At 35.4% G+C, this 17071-nt stretch overlaps 2 protein-coding genes and 2 long non-coding RNA genes across 8 annotated transcripts; 2 read left to right on the forward strand and 2 right to left on the reverse strand.

The window, feature by feature from the left end:
* Nucleotides 1-2228: 2228 nt before the first annotated feature.
* LOC117220431 (uncharacterized) lies at nt 2229-2783 on the forward strand. Its single transcript, XR_004490271.2, has 2 exons — nt 2229-2309; nt 2421-2783. It is a non-coding gene; the product is annotated as an uncharacterized LOC117220431 (long non-coding RNA).
* Nucleotides 2333-3786, reverse strand: LOC143259572 (uncharacterized). The gene is made up of 2 exons (XR_013033577.1): nt 3687-3786; nt 2333-2616 (listed from the first exon to the last, which is right to left on the reverse strand). It is a non-coding gene; the product is annotated as an uncharacterized LOC143259572 (long non-coding RNA).
* Iswi (nucleosome-remodeling ATPase imitation SWI) lies at nt 3551-8534 on the forward strand. 4 transcript variants are annotated; one of them, XM_076522517.1, is made up of 3 exons: nt 3551-3602; nt 3705-3785; nt 3878-8534. In XM_076522517.1, the coding sequence occupies exon 3, from the start codon at nt 4576-4578 to the stop codon at nt 7615-7617; it is 3042 nt and encodes a 1013-aa protein (XP_076378632.1). In that variant the 5' UTR covers nt 3551-3602; nt 3705-3785; nt 3878-4575; the 3' UTR covers nt 7618-8534. The 4 variants fall into 4 exon arrangements, with proteins under 4 accessions (XP_076378632.1, XP_076378631.1, XP_033326276.1 ...); XM_076522516.1 differs by having other exon boundaries at nt 3567-3602; nt 3705-3810; XM_033470385.2 differs by lacking the exons at nt 3551-3602; nt 3705-3785 and having other exon boundaries at nt 3918-4234; nt 4318-8534.
* A 2972-nt stretch (nt 8535-11506) lies between these two features.
* LOC117220452 (CUE domain-containing protein 2-A) lies at nt 11507-16355 on the reverse strand. Of its 2 annotated transcripts, none has more exons than XM_033470417.2 (5): nt 16206-16355; nt 15139-15228; nt 14690-15026; nt 14420-14593; nt 11507-14022 (listed from the first exon to the last, which is right to left on the reverse strand). In XM_033470417.2, the coding sequence occupies exons 2-5, from the start codon at nt 15225-15227 to the stop codon at nt 13762-13764; spliced, it is 861 nt and encodes a 286-aa protein (XP_033326308.2). In that variant the 5' UTR covers nt 15228; nt 16206-16355; the 3' UTR covers nt 11507-13761. The 2 variants fall into 2 exon arrangements, with proteins under 2 accessions (XP_033326308.2, XP_033326309.2); XM_033470418.2 differs by lacking the exon at nt 16206-16355 and adding an exon at nt 15698-16150.
* Between the last annotated feature and the right edge of the window lie 716 nt (nt 16356-17071).

Raw genomic sequence — 17071 nt, forward strand, 5'->3', positions numbered from 1 at the left:
GCGATAATTGATATTACATACTGCATATAGAATTAAGTACTTAGAAATGATGAAAATAGAAAATTAATTATGTATCTGCTTCTGAACATTTTGAAAATAGCGCCTTTTATGACAAGTAGCGCCCCTTGCGGTGAAATCTCGAAGCTTTATTCGGGGTGCAGTACAGCGCCAATAAGGCCAGTGGCAAAACGCTGAAACTGCTAGCCAAACGGTGGCGCCTCTTGTGGAGAACAAGTGAAGCTCCTTTCGGAGTGCGTACAGCGCCAACTAGTAAACGGCAAAACGCTGAACCTGCTAGCCAAACAGTGGCGCCTCTTGCGGAGAACAAGCGAAGCTCCTATCGGGGTCCATACAGCGCCAGTTGGGCTAGTGGCAAAATGCTCAAACTATTGACCAAATGCGATTGTTGGTAATTTGGCTATTGAGTATTGATTTAAGTTTCCGCCGCAGACTTGGGATACTCGTCGACAGATGTCGCGCGCACGCAGTGTTACCGCGCGGCGAATTGCAGGCAACTGTTGCTTGACGAACAGTTTGAGCGTTTTACCGCTGCACGAAATTGGCGCTGTTAAGCTGTTTGAAAGCAGCAGAAAATTCGTGCCGGATTTTACTTTATCTCTTACGTACAAAGTGGCACAAATCATTTGCTCCAATATTTCATATTGGAACGTGAAATGGAAAATTGTTTATAACTAGTGGATTACAATTCATATATACAACAAATGGTTATGGATACATTGTTAGGGATCTCTTCTGGAACTTTTACTGGTAGAAGTACAAATAATATCGAAATTACATCGAAAAGAAGAATCAGCATTACGATACATTCCATCCTTCTGCCTCGCAGAACCAGGAAAGAAGTAAAAGGCCACGATCTCGAAGAACCACGACAATGGAAGATGTATGTTAGCCATACCTGAGGTACCTCCGCCAGCATCACCTGCACCGACATCGTGACCACTATTTCGAACAGCAAATGCAACAAATTCTAATCTAATTAATGTATACATAATATAATCTACATAATAAATATATAATTATAATTCAACTATTGCATTCTTTATTTATCACCTTCCTCTCCCAACCTGCCACTCCCTTTCACACTTCTTTCCTCATTTGTCCATCGTTTCCACAGTTCTTCCACAATCAACGCAATCTCTCTCTCTCTCTCTCTCTCTCTCTCTCTCTCTCTCTCTCTCTCTCTCTCTCTCTCTCACCCATTCTGATAGTTCCATCTGATTTTCCATTGACATAAACTACTTGCTAATTATACCAGGAGAACATGATACTCTTCGAAGAGGTTTCTCGAAATTCTTTGCCTGGCCTATTATTGACTTGTACTACTGAAATTTTCGAAAATTTGTATCAGGAGCACATGATGTGCGAGGAGGTATTCTAAACTCGATGTCAGGCCTAACGTTGACTCGTACTACTTTTTCCGGAAATTTTCGGAAATATTTCGAAATTTTCTTTCGAATGTCTGGCCCAACGTTGACTCGTACTACTTTTTCCGGAAATTTTCGAAATTTTCTTTCGAATTTCTGGCCCAACGTTGGCTCGTACTACTTTTTCCGGAAATTTTCGGAATTTTGTATCAGGAACACATAATATGCGAGGAGGTATTCTTTCGAATGTCTGGCCTGACGTTGACTCGTACTACTTTTTCCGAAAATTTTCGGGAAAATTTCGGAATTTTGTATCAGGAGCACATAATATGCGAGGAGGTATTCTTTCGAATGTCTGGCCTGACGTTGACTCGTACTACTTTTTCCGAAAATTTTCGGGAAAATTTCGGAATTTTGTATCAGGAGCACATAATATGCGAGGAGGTATTATTTCGAATGCCTGGCCTGACGTTGACTCGTACTACTTTTTCCGAAAATTTTCGGAAATTTTCGGGAAAATTTCGGAATTTTGTATCAGGAGCACATAATATGCGAGGAGGTATTCTTTCGAATGCCTGGCCCAACGTTGATTCGTACTACTTTTTCCGGAAATTTTCGAGAATTTTCGGGAAAATTTTGGAATTTTGTATCAGGAGCACATGATGTGCGAGGAGGTATTAGAATTTTAGAGGAGGATAAGAAGGAAGAGTAAGAGAGAGAGAGAGAGAGAGAGAGAGAGAGAGAGAGGACGAGTGAGAAAATGAAAGAATGAGAGAGTGAGAGTGGAAGTGCGTGAGGGTGAGAGAGTGAGAGAGCGAGAGAGTGAGAGAGTGTGAGAGATTGCGTTGATTGTGGAAGAACTGTGAAAACGGTGGACAAATGAGGAAAGAAGTATGAAAGGGTGTGGCAGGATGGGAGAGGAAGGTGATAAATAAAGAATGCAATAGTTGAATTATAATTATATATTTATTATGTAGATTGTATTATGTACACATTAATTAGATTAGAATTTGTTGCATTTGCTGTTCGAAATAGTGGTCACGATGTCGATGCAGGTGATGCTGGCGGAGGTACCTCAGGTATGGCTAACATACATCTTCCATTGTCGTGGTTGTTCGAGATCGTGGCCTTTTACTTCTTTCCTGGTTCTGCGGGGCACAAGGATGGAATGTATCGTAATGCTGATTCTTCTTGTGACGTATACATCTCAGTGGAAAATATCTTTACGATCCTGTAATAAAAGCGATCAGAGTTTAATGATTTCTCGATGTAATTTCGATATTATTAGTCAAAGTTTCAGAAGAGATCCCTAACAATGTATCCATAACCATTTGTTGTATGTATGAATTGTAATCCATTAGTTATAAACAATTTTCCATTTAATGTTTCAATATGAAATATCGAAGCAAATAATTCGTGCCACTTTGTACATAAGAGATAAAGCAAAATCCGGTATGAATTTTCCGCTGCTTTCAAACAGCCTAACAGCGCCAATTTCGTGCAGCGGCAAAACACTGAAACTGTTCGTCAAGCAACAGTTGCCTGCAATTCGCCGCGCGGTAATACGGCGTGCGCGCGACATCTGTCGGCGAGTGTTCCAAGTCTGCGGCGGAAACTTAAATCAATACTCGCCGACAGATGTCGCGTGCACGCAGTCTTACCGCGCGGCGAATTGCAGGAAACTGTTGCTTGGCGAACAGTTTGAGCGTTTTGCCGCTGCGCGAAATTGGCGCTGTTAGGCTGTTTGAAAGCAGCAGAAAATTCGTGCCGAATGTTCCATTGCTTCTTACGAGAGAAGCGGCACGAATCATTTGCTGCGATATCGAACGATTTAACATAAAACTGAAAATTGTTTATTACTAATTAATTACAATTCACATGCGCATAAAATTGTTATCGATGCGTTGCTAGAGGTCTATTCTAGAGTTTTCAGTGGTAAAAGCGCACACATTGTGTCTCCGGAGTCACAAAATGAATGACCTTTGTAGGGGTGTTTTAGTTCGAGTGCCACTGATAGATAGTGTTTCCATGTCCGTAAATGGGCCATTTCGAAAAAGAGAGATTTCAGTAGTATAAGTCAATAATTAGCCAGGAAAGAAATAAATAGTAATAAATAGGATAATTTCTAGGAGACATTTCTTGTCCTGGATGATTTTAACGTTGAATGGAATTGTAACCACACAGACAATAACGAGGAGACTGTGATACGGTTAATAGGTAAATATGAAATTGATATAATTAACTATATAATACAAAATCATTCAATGATATTAGAAACAGCACATATACAATAATTTGAACCTGATGTTATCTAACAAGTTGCTGGTGACAGATGAGGTTATGAAGATGCACAGGGGTCTGACCATTTTCCGATGTGGATAGGGCTAAACCATGAAAAATGTATTTACAAAAGGCAAAATAAGAGGTTAATTAATGAACTATTATCTATATTTCTCTGCTTGAGTCAATTAATCTTTCCGAATCTCTCAAAGCTACTTGAAAATACGGACCTCGAAAGGAGCTTCTAGCTTTTGCCGCAAGAGGCGCCACTGTTTGGCTAACAGTTTGAGCGTTTTGCCACTGGATTAATTGGCGCTGTAAGGACGCCGGAAGGAGCTTCAATGTTTCTCCAGAAGAGGCGCTATTATCCCTTTCATATGCACAAACCAGGATCGCCTAAAAACATTAATTTTGGCAAAATCAGGGTCTTCTTTTTTCTTTTCTTTTTTACTCAAAGTAGATACAACTTCAGACATCTAGATTCTTCAGCTATTGGCTGTCGTACACGAAAAGAGGACGCTATAATCAGTTTGCATTCTTTGGTCGGTAAATCAGTGGACTTATGCAACGTAAGTTAATATACAGTGTTTGATCTATTTTTATATCTCTTCTGTACTTTTACTTAATAAAGAAAATTTTTCATTATTAATAGGGTTATCTTCGAACTATATTTAGATATTTTTCTGATTACCGCATTGCGATATTCATATAGGTGGCACTAGTCGTGAACTTTTGGAGGGATAACGCGATTCAATATGGCGGCGTTTGGTGTTGTGCGTTTGTGAACGTCAGGGTGAAGACCGGTGTATAATACGCGAATAATTGTGACTACTAGCACGAATTTACGCGTACATTAGGTTGATTGAAATTCAACCGGTAGTAATTACGTACAGCTCTGCAGTTGAGCAAAATGTCGAAGACAGACGAGAATGCAGACACAGGAGATACGGGAGATAATTCAAATGGATCATCGGCGGAGACCACGTCGTCCCGTGGTGGTGGTGACTTCGAAACGAAGCTGGAAACCGATCGTAGCAAACGTTTTGATTACTTACTGAAACAAACTGAAATATTCTCTCATTTTATGACAAACAATCAGAAGGACAAAGCTGGAAGTCCTTTAAAGATCAAGGCTGGCAGACCCAGGAAACAACCACAACCACCAGAGATTCCAGTCAAAACTGATTCTGGTGATCACAGGCATCGTAAGACCGAGCAAGAAGAAGATGAGGAATTATTAGCCGAAAGTAATGCCAGCGTTGCTCCCACCACGCGTTTTGAATCGTCGCCACACTACATTAAATCCGGTGAGTTACGAGACTATCAAATACGTGGTTTAAATTGGATGATATCCTTATACGAACATGGTATTAACGGCATCCTGGCGGACGAGATGGGTCTTGGTAAAACTTTGCAGACTATTTCGCTGCTCGGATACATGAAACACTTCAGAAGCATTCCTGGCCCTCACATAGTCATCGTTCCGAAGTCTACTCTGGCTAATTGGATGAACGAGTTCAAAAAATGGTGTCCTACCTTGAGAGCAGTTTGCCTCATAGGCGATGCAGAAACTAGGAACACATTCATTAGAGATGTTATGATGCCTGGGGAATGGGATGTTTGTGTAACATCCTACGAGATGGTAATAAAAGAAAAGTCAGTATTTAAGAAGTTCAATTGGCGCTACATGGTGATCGACGAAGCTCACCGAATAAAGAATGAGAAATCAAAGTTGTCAGAGATTCTAAGAGAATTTAAAACAGCTAATCGGCTTCTATTGACTGGAACCCCTCTGCAAAATAATCTCCATGAGTTGTGGTCATTGCTCAATTTTCTATTGCCAGATGTATTTAATAGTTCGGACGATTTTGACTCTTGGTTTAATACGAATAGTTTCTTAGGTGATAATTCATTAGTTGAGAGACTACACGCGGTTCTTCGGCCATTCCTCTTAAGACGTTTAAAATCTGAAGTAGAGAAAGGACTAAAACCGAAAAAAGAAATTAAAGTTTACATTGGACTTAGTAAAATGCAAAGAGAATGGTACACAAAAGTGTTAATGAAAGACATAGACATCGTAAACGGCGCAGGAAAAATTGAGAAAATGCGACTACAAAATATTTTGATGCAGCTGCGCAAGTGTTGCAATCATCCATATTTATTCGATGGTGCGGAGCCTGGGCCTCCTTACACAACCGATGAACATCTTGTTTATAACTGTGGTAAAATGGTAATTTTGGATAAGCTACTACCAAAATTACAGCAGCAAGAATCGCGTGTGCTCGTATTTAGTCAAATGACGAGAATGTTAGATATTTTAGAAGATTACTGCCATTGGAGATGTTTCCAATATTGTCGTTTAGATGGTAATACAGCACACGAGGATAGACAGCGTCAAATTAATGAATACAACGCACCTGGTAGCGAGAAATTCATTTTCATGCTGTCGACGCGTGCTGGTGGTTTAGGTATTAATTTAGCAACCGCAGACGTAGTTATTATTTATGATTCTGATTGGAATCCACAGATGGATTTACAAGCGATGGACCGCGCGCATCGTATAGGTCAGCAGAAACAAGTTCGTGTATTCAGATTTATAACAGAGAACACTGTAGAAGAGAAGATCGTCGAGCGTGCCGAAGTTAAACTGCGGTTAGATAAGTTAGTTATACAACAAGGACGCTTAGTCGACGCGAAGCAGACGGCATTGAACAAAGACGAAATGTTGAATATGATCAGGCATGGTGCAAACGAAGTGTTCGCATCAAAAGATAGTGCTATAACGGACGAAGATATAGACACTATCCTACAGAAGGGTGAAGCGAAAACGGAGGAAATGAAACAGAAGCTGGAGAGCTTAGGTGAATCTTCCCTTCGCAACTTCACGGTGGATGCGCCTACGGATTCTGTATACCAGTTTGAAGGCGAGGATTATCGTGAGAAACAAAAGATCCTTGGACTCGGTAACTGGATAGAACCACCCAAACGAGAACGTAAAGCCAATTACGCAGTTGATGCGTATTTCAGAGAAGCTCTCAGAGTGTCCGAACCGAAAGCTCCCAAAGCGCCTAGACCACCGAAACAGCCTATCGTTCAAGACTTCCAATTCTTCCCGCCACGATTGTTCGAGCTACTCGATCAAGAGATTTATTATTTCCGTCAAACCGTAGGCTATAAGGTTCCAAAAAATCCTGAACTGGGGTCTGACGCGGCTAGAATTCAGAAAGAGGAACAGCGCAAGATAGACGACGCGCAACCGTTGTCCGACGAGGAGGTCATCGAGAAGGAGAAACTGCTCATGCAAGGGTTCACGAACTGGACGAAAAGAGACTTCAATCAGTTCATAAAGGCGAACGAGAAATACGGTCGTGACGATATTGAAAATATCGCGAAGGAAGTGGAGGGGAAAACGCCGGAGGAGGTCATGGAGTACTCGGCGGTATTCTGGGAACGATGCCACGAGTTGCAGGACATCGATAGAGTGATGGCGCAGATTGAACGCGGTGAGGCGAAGATACAAAGGCGGGCTGGCATTAAAAAAGCCCTGGACGCGAAGATGGCCAGATACCGTGCTCCGTTCCACCAATTAAGGATAGCGTATGGTACCAATAAGGGGAAGAACTACACCGAGGAGGAGGATCGGTTCCTTGTTTGTATGTTACACAAATTAGGCTTCGACAAAGAGAACGTGTACGAAGAGCTTCGGGCTACAGTCAGATCAGCGCCGCAGTTCCGTTTCGACTGGTTCGTCAAGTCTCGCACAGCGTTGGAATTACAACGACGTTGCAACACTCTGATCACTTTGATAGAACGTGAAAACCAAGAGCTGGAAGAACGGGAGAGGCAAGAGAGGCGAAAGAAGGGCGGCAGCATAGGCGCGAAACCGGCCTCGAAGCGGAAACAAGAGAACCTTCCAGCGCCTCAAGACAAACCACGGAGAAAGAAGAAGTAAGGAAGAAAATCGTGAATCACTTTCTCAACTGACCTCTCAAAGAGTACGGACTTGATTACAGCGAGAACTCTTTCTTTCGATTCTTTTCCATCGTTCATTCTTCTTCCAAACAATAACCAACATCATCGAACAAGTTCAAGCGAACAGTATTTTGCGTTGTAACTTTGCTCTTGCCCTGATCACTTTGAATTGTTTTTCAGTATAATGATATTGCACTTTCCTGATTTCATTCGTAATCGCAGCCAATGCTTTGCAAAACGTGAATCAATATCGATCAGAAGGGAAATCTATTTATTGATACTAATCAGTACAACGGAAGGACAGTATAACATGGAAATGCTCGTGGACGTAATACTGGAAGGCGTCGTTTTTTTTTATTCGAATACCGAGTGACCAGTTTCATCTTGAAAACGAATGTACTTCAAGAACTATGTAGATTTATTAGAGTTTATTGTGAAAGACTGAAGGATTATTCTCGAAGATAACTTACACGTCTTTTTAAGTGGCAATCAAGAAACTTTATGTCACTGAAAAAAATTAACGATTGTGAACCGAGCTACATCGTGTTTAGAATATTTACTATATTTTTTACCGTACTTTTTCTCTAACTTGATGGAATATCTTAAGTACATTTGTGCGGGTAAAAGGGCCACCCGGAACACATTCACGTCGAAGTAACGCTTTTTGGCATTGTGAAACCGAAGCGATACCTTTTGATATACTTAACCGTCAGAATTGTTATGCTCGCTCCTTATTACACATGTATCGCACACAGGACACAACAAAAACGTACCTTGAATCAATTTTACACGGGAGTACTTGTAATGAGATATTACGTCAACAGTTTTATTTATTTGTTACGATTTTTAAGGCATTGTAATTCGTTTTACGAATAAACTACCGTATGCCGCATCACATATAGTATCTATTAGTGCATTGGACTATAGTTAATGCAAAATCAACTAAGTGTTCAAAATTGCTGAGAAGCCTCGTACGTACCGTACTATATTTAATAATATCGCACACTTTGTTTTGCGAATACGATTGATTTTGTGTTAGCTATTAATAATTACCCTCGTTTGAAATTCAAAGGAAATAAAAAGGAGAAAATCGCAAAGGGAATTAATTAATTACGAACGTAAACGATTTGCACATTTTTTGTATAGTTATATTTATTGAATTTTAAAATCCTTATCGACGAGTAAGGAAAAAATATAAATCGGGACACTTGTTTCTAAATCGAGTCTTAGCACGTAATTATTAATAATAATTATACATATATTATATTAAATATATAAATAGTGAATGTATTGCTCGATCGATACAAAAGAAAAACCGATCGTTCAAGTTATAAATCGAGAATGAATAGTTTTTGACTGGCAATAGGTATTCGTAACTTTTATAAAGCGCAGAGAATCATGCACAATCAATAAACATTCGTTATTACAATGGTCACACATTTTTCAGGTATCTCCAGCCCCCTTGTACAGGATTCTTTAAAAAAAAAAAACAAGTTGCATACACCGCCGGTTTCAATAATTGTACACCTCACTTCAATTATTTCAGATTCATAATTAGACTGAGGTTGTTTATGCATATGCATATATTTACGTGATAATACATTAAAGAGAAAACGAGATTTGCCCAGAAAAATCGTTTCACCTCTTCTAAATCTGAATAAATACATATAACATTCTGTATATTTTACACCCATAGTATACATATGCTTTGTATATTTGCAAATAGTTTTGCACCCATACCTTGCGAGCATTTTTTTGTACCCAATTTGTAAATATCCGTAAATGTTTTATACATTTTATATATAAAAACTTACGAACTATAGATTATTATAATCTTTTCTTTAATTCGAACAATAAGTATATGAACTATATTTTAAATTTCAATACATTGAACAATTAATATATTAAGTTCATTACAAAATTCGATACGTGCAAAGTAAAAAAGAAAATACAGTGGCCCACAATACTATTCGTATACAAGGATACAATATCCTTAATTTAATTTTATTGGTCTTTTAATAATTACATAAAATTAAAATAATATTTTTAATCATTGAATTTTATTGACTATGTAAATTGAATTAAACGTAACAATATTCTATAAAAATGTTATTTAAAAGATCGTTAAAGGTAAATTCAATCAATTTTATCCGTATATGCGAGTATTATTGTGGTTCCCTGTATGCAAAATGAATGCGAATATTCAAAATATGCAAGATAAGTATAAATTTGAAGGCCACGTTTGGAAAATGCAGAATGCATTAGAATTAGAATATCCAAAATACATCGGAATATGGTTTATTTAATATACATGTATCATATTCTAATTTATTTTGTATATTTCACTGTATTCTATGTATTCCACATTTTCAACGTATACAAATATTTAATACATGTTTCTCTTTCTGCCATGTATTTGTTCGTATGTATATTATATTCTAGAAATGCATATTTTTTGTGTGAATATCGCATATTTTTTTGGCCAATTTTATGGATGGTTGAATGTATATATATATATATATATATATTTAATTTTAAATATCCATATAGCAACATCGTATATTAGTCACTGTACGAAAGATTCCTAAATTGTTTTACACAGTTCTTGTTTTTTACGATTTAAACTGGAGAACCAAGGATAGAAGAATTGCAAACGTATCAAAACATTGAATTATATTTTGAATGTAAGTGCATATGTATATCTTGCATATTCTATACGTGCATAAACACCTACAGTCTGCTTATAACATTTGGGTTGTCAGAGTGGAGTGACAACTATTATAACTGATGGTTTACATGCATCATAAATCCCTCGGAACATAACCCTATGTTAACATTATGTCCATTGAGATTCCTATTCTTCTATTTCTTTAATGTAGTACCCGGTTACTATTCACAGAAATAAAGTATTATTATATATACTTATATATATAAAAATAATACAGATTAAACTATGAACTTGCATAAATGCAAAAGTTACCGTGGCAAATTTTACTTACAATAGTGTAACTTCAAAAACAAAAGATACGTAGCAGTGATAAATTGATTTCTCTTTTGTTTGTTCATATCATTCAAATTTTCTAATTGGCAATAACGGCATCTTTTTTTCTGGCAATAAAAAAGTAAAGTTTGAGTTCTGCTGATGTTATAATTACCTAATTTTTTTAATTGAAATAATGATAAAATAACATGATTATGCAGCATTATCATTTTGTTTTTGCATACATTACCAACCGAGAAACAACGATTCGATAGGATTGAAGAAAACAAAAACTTTTGATCCTTACATTATGTTAGTGTCATGGAAAATAGATTCTGGATGAATCTAGAAAAGTAAAATAGAATTATTTATGTAATTTTTTTAATCACTTTGTAAGGCTCCAAAGTTCATTAATATCACCACGGGATATAATATTCTAATTATACACTTTGCATTTTGTATTATCGATGTTACCTAGAATAATGTTACTCTCTATTAGGAATAAAATTTTGTAATGTCGATTGATGTTAAACAATTTCCACCGAAGGTGAGCAATATGTACAAGAAAAATTTAATAAACAATATATTTTCCACTTTTGCATACACTCTTTCAACATGTGTATCATTCAAAAATTCTTTATTTAATTTTTAAAACATTATATTAATTATTACATGATACAGCAACACTGGAAAATATATCATTTTTATTTCAATTTTTAAGAATCACTTCACGTTAGTTCCAAATAAGTCTACAAATAATGTATCATAAAGCAGAATGAGTATTTCTAAATTCTCACATTGTAAGTGAAAATAAAATGAGCCACAGAACTGTTGTCTTAAACCATAGCAATTAGATTTTGATTTACATATGAAAGAAGTCACATACAAATATCTTTTAACAAATCTTAGTTTTTATGTGATTATAAGTTCATACTCTTAAAAGTTACACATAATATGTCAATATTGCTGATTAAAATGCACATAATATGTTACATTAAAGGATATACAGAAAATTCGCAGGAAACTAAAATACTCCATTTCATGGTGATTACTTAATCTACTATTTTTTTATTATACTTTTTTTTTGTTTTGTCTTTTAATTTTCTCTGTAATATATTTCTATCTTATTCTATTACACATACTTTCGGAAATCTTATAATCATGTTATGTGTTCCATCTGAAATTAGTGGACAACCAAATACACTTAATTTATTGCGAATACAATATATATTGATTCAATAATTATAATTATTAGAAATAATGTGACTCGTTTTTCTAGTTTATATAATCATCTTATGGCAAGGACCGGCCCAACTGTAAGTTATCTAAATATATTTAAATAAACTGATTCTCTTTTTTTTTTTATTAAAAGAGTGCAGTTGAATAGGTAGAAAACATATAAAAAAAAGCCACAAACGTGTATGTATATTAACAAATTGTGCAAGAAAAGTAAAATAAAATTCAATTAGAGACTAGAATGGGCCCAAGTAAAATATGAAAAAAATATTAAATTTTATATTTCCAAGTAACTACAGTTTTCCTGTAAACAGTAGTCGGCAAATTGCAACGATTATAACAATTTGGTGTTTTCTATCGATTCATGGTCTACATATGCACTCTATCATAATTATTGAGTGCATATCACTCAATACATGGATGTTCTAATATTTTAATGATTATATCCGTCTACATTTCAAAGGTTGCAATAATAGCAATAACAATACTAATACTGGTAAATTATATGGCGCGGTAAGCAATTTTATCCCATTTAAATATCTAGTACATACATATGTACATATATATGTACTATATATGTATATATTTTTTTGCCTACCTAATATACGTATACTAAAATTCATTATCCGAAATCTACAATTTGATAATAAATTGCAATACCAAAAGGTTTAGTATGCACACAGTTTACTTCAAATATAGAAACAATGTTTCTTACTTTTTCTTTTTTTTTTTACAATCAACGTAGTATTAAACTTTTGGTGAATTCTGAGTATATAATGATTATATTCTATTATATTTTAGTGCGTTTGCAAGAGATTGATTATCTTGCAAGGATATTACATATCACTTATTACTTTACTATCCTTAAATGCAATCTCATTACATATATTTTAAGGAAAAAAGGAAAAAAGGGAGACTTTATCATATGCTTCATTAATGTTTCAAAGCAATTAACTAAATAGTCTTACTGAAATGTAAAATATAGACTTCTATGCAATACAAAGAAATGCTAATATAGTTGTGGATATAATAATAACAATAATCCAACAATGATTCAATATATGCTGATATAAAAAAAGAACAAATGAAATGAGACACAGTAGGCTTAATAAATTATTTAAAAAATGTGTATTATTCTGATATTGAAGAAGGAAAAGATGAGTAGGTATAAAAACGTGAAGTGAACTAATTAATATTGTATAGAAAGTGCAAACTTTAAGTCAGAAGTCGAGTTTGCATTAGTCAATTTTTATGCTATAAATAAAACATTAAACTGCCATAAACTAATAGGATTTGATTTCCTTACACGTGGCGAAAACGTAATAAAATAATCTAAAATCCGTATATGTTACATCATAACGTAAACTGTCCATTTCGATCGATCAAATGATTATGTTCTACATCGATGCTGCAAAAGATTAATCCAAATATTAATTCCACACTCCTTATGCTAATTATATATTTCATAAAAAGTAAAGGAGAGAAAGTTTCAACGTAAATTAAATAGTATACGTTAACAGGTACTTATACTGCGATGTAATAATAGTCGCGGGCGTTTCGTCGTTTAAACAAATTTCTGTTCTTCCGTGTACAATAAACGGCACTCTGCGCAGTTTGCGATTTTTAAAATGCTACAAATCTCTTGTATTGGATCACATTTAAAAATAACAATAATATCACGCATAAAAAGAGGACACATCTCTAAAAATTGAATAATAGTGACTGGATGAGACAACTTCAGTCAGGAAAGGAACAAAGAGAGAATATTGCATAGCGCAGCACATAGAAGTTCAACACCCTGTCTGTATTCCTCTACAAGCAAGATAAGAGAGAATCTAAGTGAAAGCTTTAATTTGAAATCAGATGCCTCCAAGGGGGTGGATCGGGGGGTGGAGGCAAAGGGACTGGTTACGGCCGGCAATGGCTTCGTTTCCTACCACCTTCGTTACCATCTTCCTCATCACCACCTCGTCTGACCTCTGTATATCGTTCACCTTTCACGCTCACAATCTTGTTCTCCAGATAGCGCACTAATTTTTTCGGTTCCGTTTTCGGAGCCACTGGGCGATGCTCGCGCGAATCATCGTCCCTGTCGACGTAACTATATCTTGCGATGATACGTGATTTCAGTTCCTCGTCGTTCAGTCTAGCCCTGTTGCGACCATTTGGCTGCCACAAGATAGCGATGTTATTTTATACCGTTTAACTAATCATTGATAATTAACCTCATTGCTACTACGCGTTTCTACAGGCTAGTTAGACTTTATTCGTAACAGGAGGGTGTATGAACGTAATACGACGCAAATGAGACGGAAGTCTCTGAGTTGGTTTCATAGACGAGTATATTATTATTTGAAAATGAAAACATACTTGAAGATGACAAGGATTATAAATTAAATTTTGCAGAAATTCAGTATCAAAAATACACTTGATAAACAGGTGACATTTTAATACTGGAAAACTGGAAAATGAAATGTAAACCATATTTGATAAAAAGTGTAAACCATATTTGAAAAAAACTATGATCTAAAAAGTTTCCTTCAAAATGATATAGTAGAATACTTACTGTTACAAATGTCAAATTACTAGCAATGCTTTGTCCTGCTTCTTGACGATGAAGAGCAAGCTGAGCAGCCTCTGTAATATCACCACCAGCAACAGCCAAACAATGTCTAATCTCCGCTGGACTTGCAGCTGGGAACATTTCTTGTAATAATGCTACTTGATGCCATGATGACTCCTGAATAAAAAAAATAGTAGAGAATAGTGGTTTAAGATATACTTTTGTATTGATAGATAGTATTTTCAAATAAATAAACAGGTATATACAACTTACTTCTTGAAAGTATTCTCCACTGGAATCGCTTCCAGCATCACTTGTTTCAGAAAGATGATGTACTCTCATCCTCTGTGTGCCAGGCGGTAGTAGAGCAGTCAGACTAAGTTGACTTAAAGGATCTTGAGGCTGACAATTTTGATTTTCTTTACTCTCCTCCCGTAACTTACTTTCAACGTCCAATAACCACTTGGATACTGCTTCCTTTTCAATTTTAGAAAATTCAGGAAGACAAGCAGATACCATTTCACAAAGTCCATCAACATCCAAGTCTTCTTCAAGCGCACTTTCTTCCACCATACTCACCACATAACCCAGAACAATATCATCTATTAAACTGTAAAAAGAATGATCATTGATTAGAAAAAAAAAAGGAAGGTGTAATCGTTTATATATTTACTTCTATTTAATCATATATGGATAAGAAATAGTATCTAATATTTATTTACCTCAGCTGGGCAGTAGGCACCTCTTTTCTCACAAAACTAAACAAGGACTTCTTTACCAATTCTTCTTTCTCATCCATTGTGCGATTCATCCTGAAACAATCATATTTAAAATTATTTATCAATTAAAGACTTCTTTAAAGCTTAAATGTTATTACACGCTATAATATTTGAGAAAACTGTTGAAACTTAATGTAAAAAGCTGTATTAAGTCTTATTAAACAATGCTATCATAAAGCAAAACCGTTTAACAATAAAAATTATTGCAAACATAGTAAAAATTTGATTTTAATTGGCCATTATTAAAATAACCAATGAAAGAAGTAAATTTCTATTACATTTCCGTCTTTCGTAAATTATTTCGGAAACGTACAAATTTACATAAATATTTGTTCGGTTCAACTATTAAATAATACTAGATCAACAGATAATGTCAAGAAACAAAATTTACAGTCTTCGAAATGTACAGTATTAAAAATGTATCTTAAAAATAAATTTACATGTCAAACAAACAATTCAAATATCTATTACGATCACTTTCAACTATAATAGAAACAATTACCTCCTCAATCTGTTAACTACAAATTGATTAAAACGAAACTCTCGGCGACGAAGCTGCCAAAACTGTTCAATCTACTGCGCGATAAATTATTCACAATTGAAATTCATTAGCGTGGCACGTCAATGTGAAAATTTTGTTTCAGCAAATCGTAGTTTTATAAACTGAAATCATGGTTTAATGGTTTACAGTCCAGTTAGGTTAAGAGAAATAAGGTGAAACGAAGTGCAAAAAGTCTCTAACGAAGTTAAGTTCGGCGAAGAATTTAATGGGTCGTTAGTTTTCTGTGAATGAGAAGAAATTACATCTGACAATGTGTTAAAACGCAGAATATGCATACAAGGGGTGTAGAACAGAGAAATGGAAAATGGACAAGGAGAAATTGACAGGAAAGGTGGTAGCAGCGCCGGTCATTTCCAGCAGAGAACAATCCTGTTCATCAACGGGAACAAATATGTACCATGATCAAACGTCAACTTATCTTGCTACGAAAATGCAGACGAATACGCACCTGACGTTTTTTGCGCGTTTGAAACCCTCGGACCGTGGATATGGCAGAAAACTGATAAAAATTTCGTATACAAACAACGTTCCTCGCCTTGACAGTTCGTCAAGAGGAGGGATGAAGATAACGTGGCGCCATCAGAGTTTGTGACCCACTTCGGAATCAAATCAGCAATTTCTACTACGAAATTGTACTGTATTCCTTATTTACGGAAAATGAAAACTATATACATATTTGTTTACATAGTTCTGTAATATATATGTACACGCACGTATTATATTACGTTCAAAAAGACGTGAACGTACAACTTTTATCGGTACGACAATATCGATAATGTAACCCTTAAAATATTTGACATGTAAATATTCACTTATGTACAGTAAAAATTGCATTTTGAGAGTATGTACATATATCGTACTGAATTAAATTGTATACGAATATTATCGACTAACTATAACACGATTTTATTTCTGAGTACGTGAACTATATATGTAGAATGTGACAAAATTGTTTCAGTGAAAGAAATCGAACGGGTTTAATTAATTTTAGATTTCTAAATTAATCATTTTGTTCATGTACTCTTCAAGGAATATATAACATTAAAAATGTATTACGTTTAATGAGAGTGAATTTTTTAAACTTGTTGAATTTCGAATACACGATGTGCAAAATTAGCGATAATAACATATACGAAATCCTTGGATATTAACATTTATGGAATTGTATATGCACTTTAAATGTTAAAAATTTGGTCAAATAATACTATTAAAATATATTGATTCGGTGGTCCTAAATCCACAATTTGAATATAATGTTTTTGCATGAGTATGTAAATATTACATTACACATGATAGAATTTTACTACAATCATA

The sequence above is a fragment of the Megalopta genalis genome, chromosome 5 (genome assembly GCF_051020955.1).
Source record: "Megalopta genalis isolate 19385.01 chromosome 5, iyMegGena1_principal, whole genome shotgun sequence".
Taxonomy (NCBI): Eukaryota; Metazoa; Arthropoda; class Insecta; order Hymenoptera; family Halictidae; genus Megalopta; species Megalopta genalis.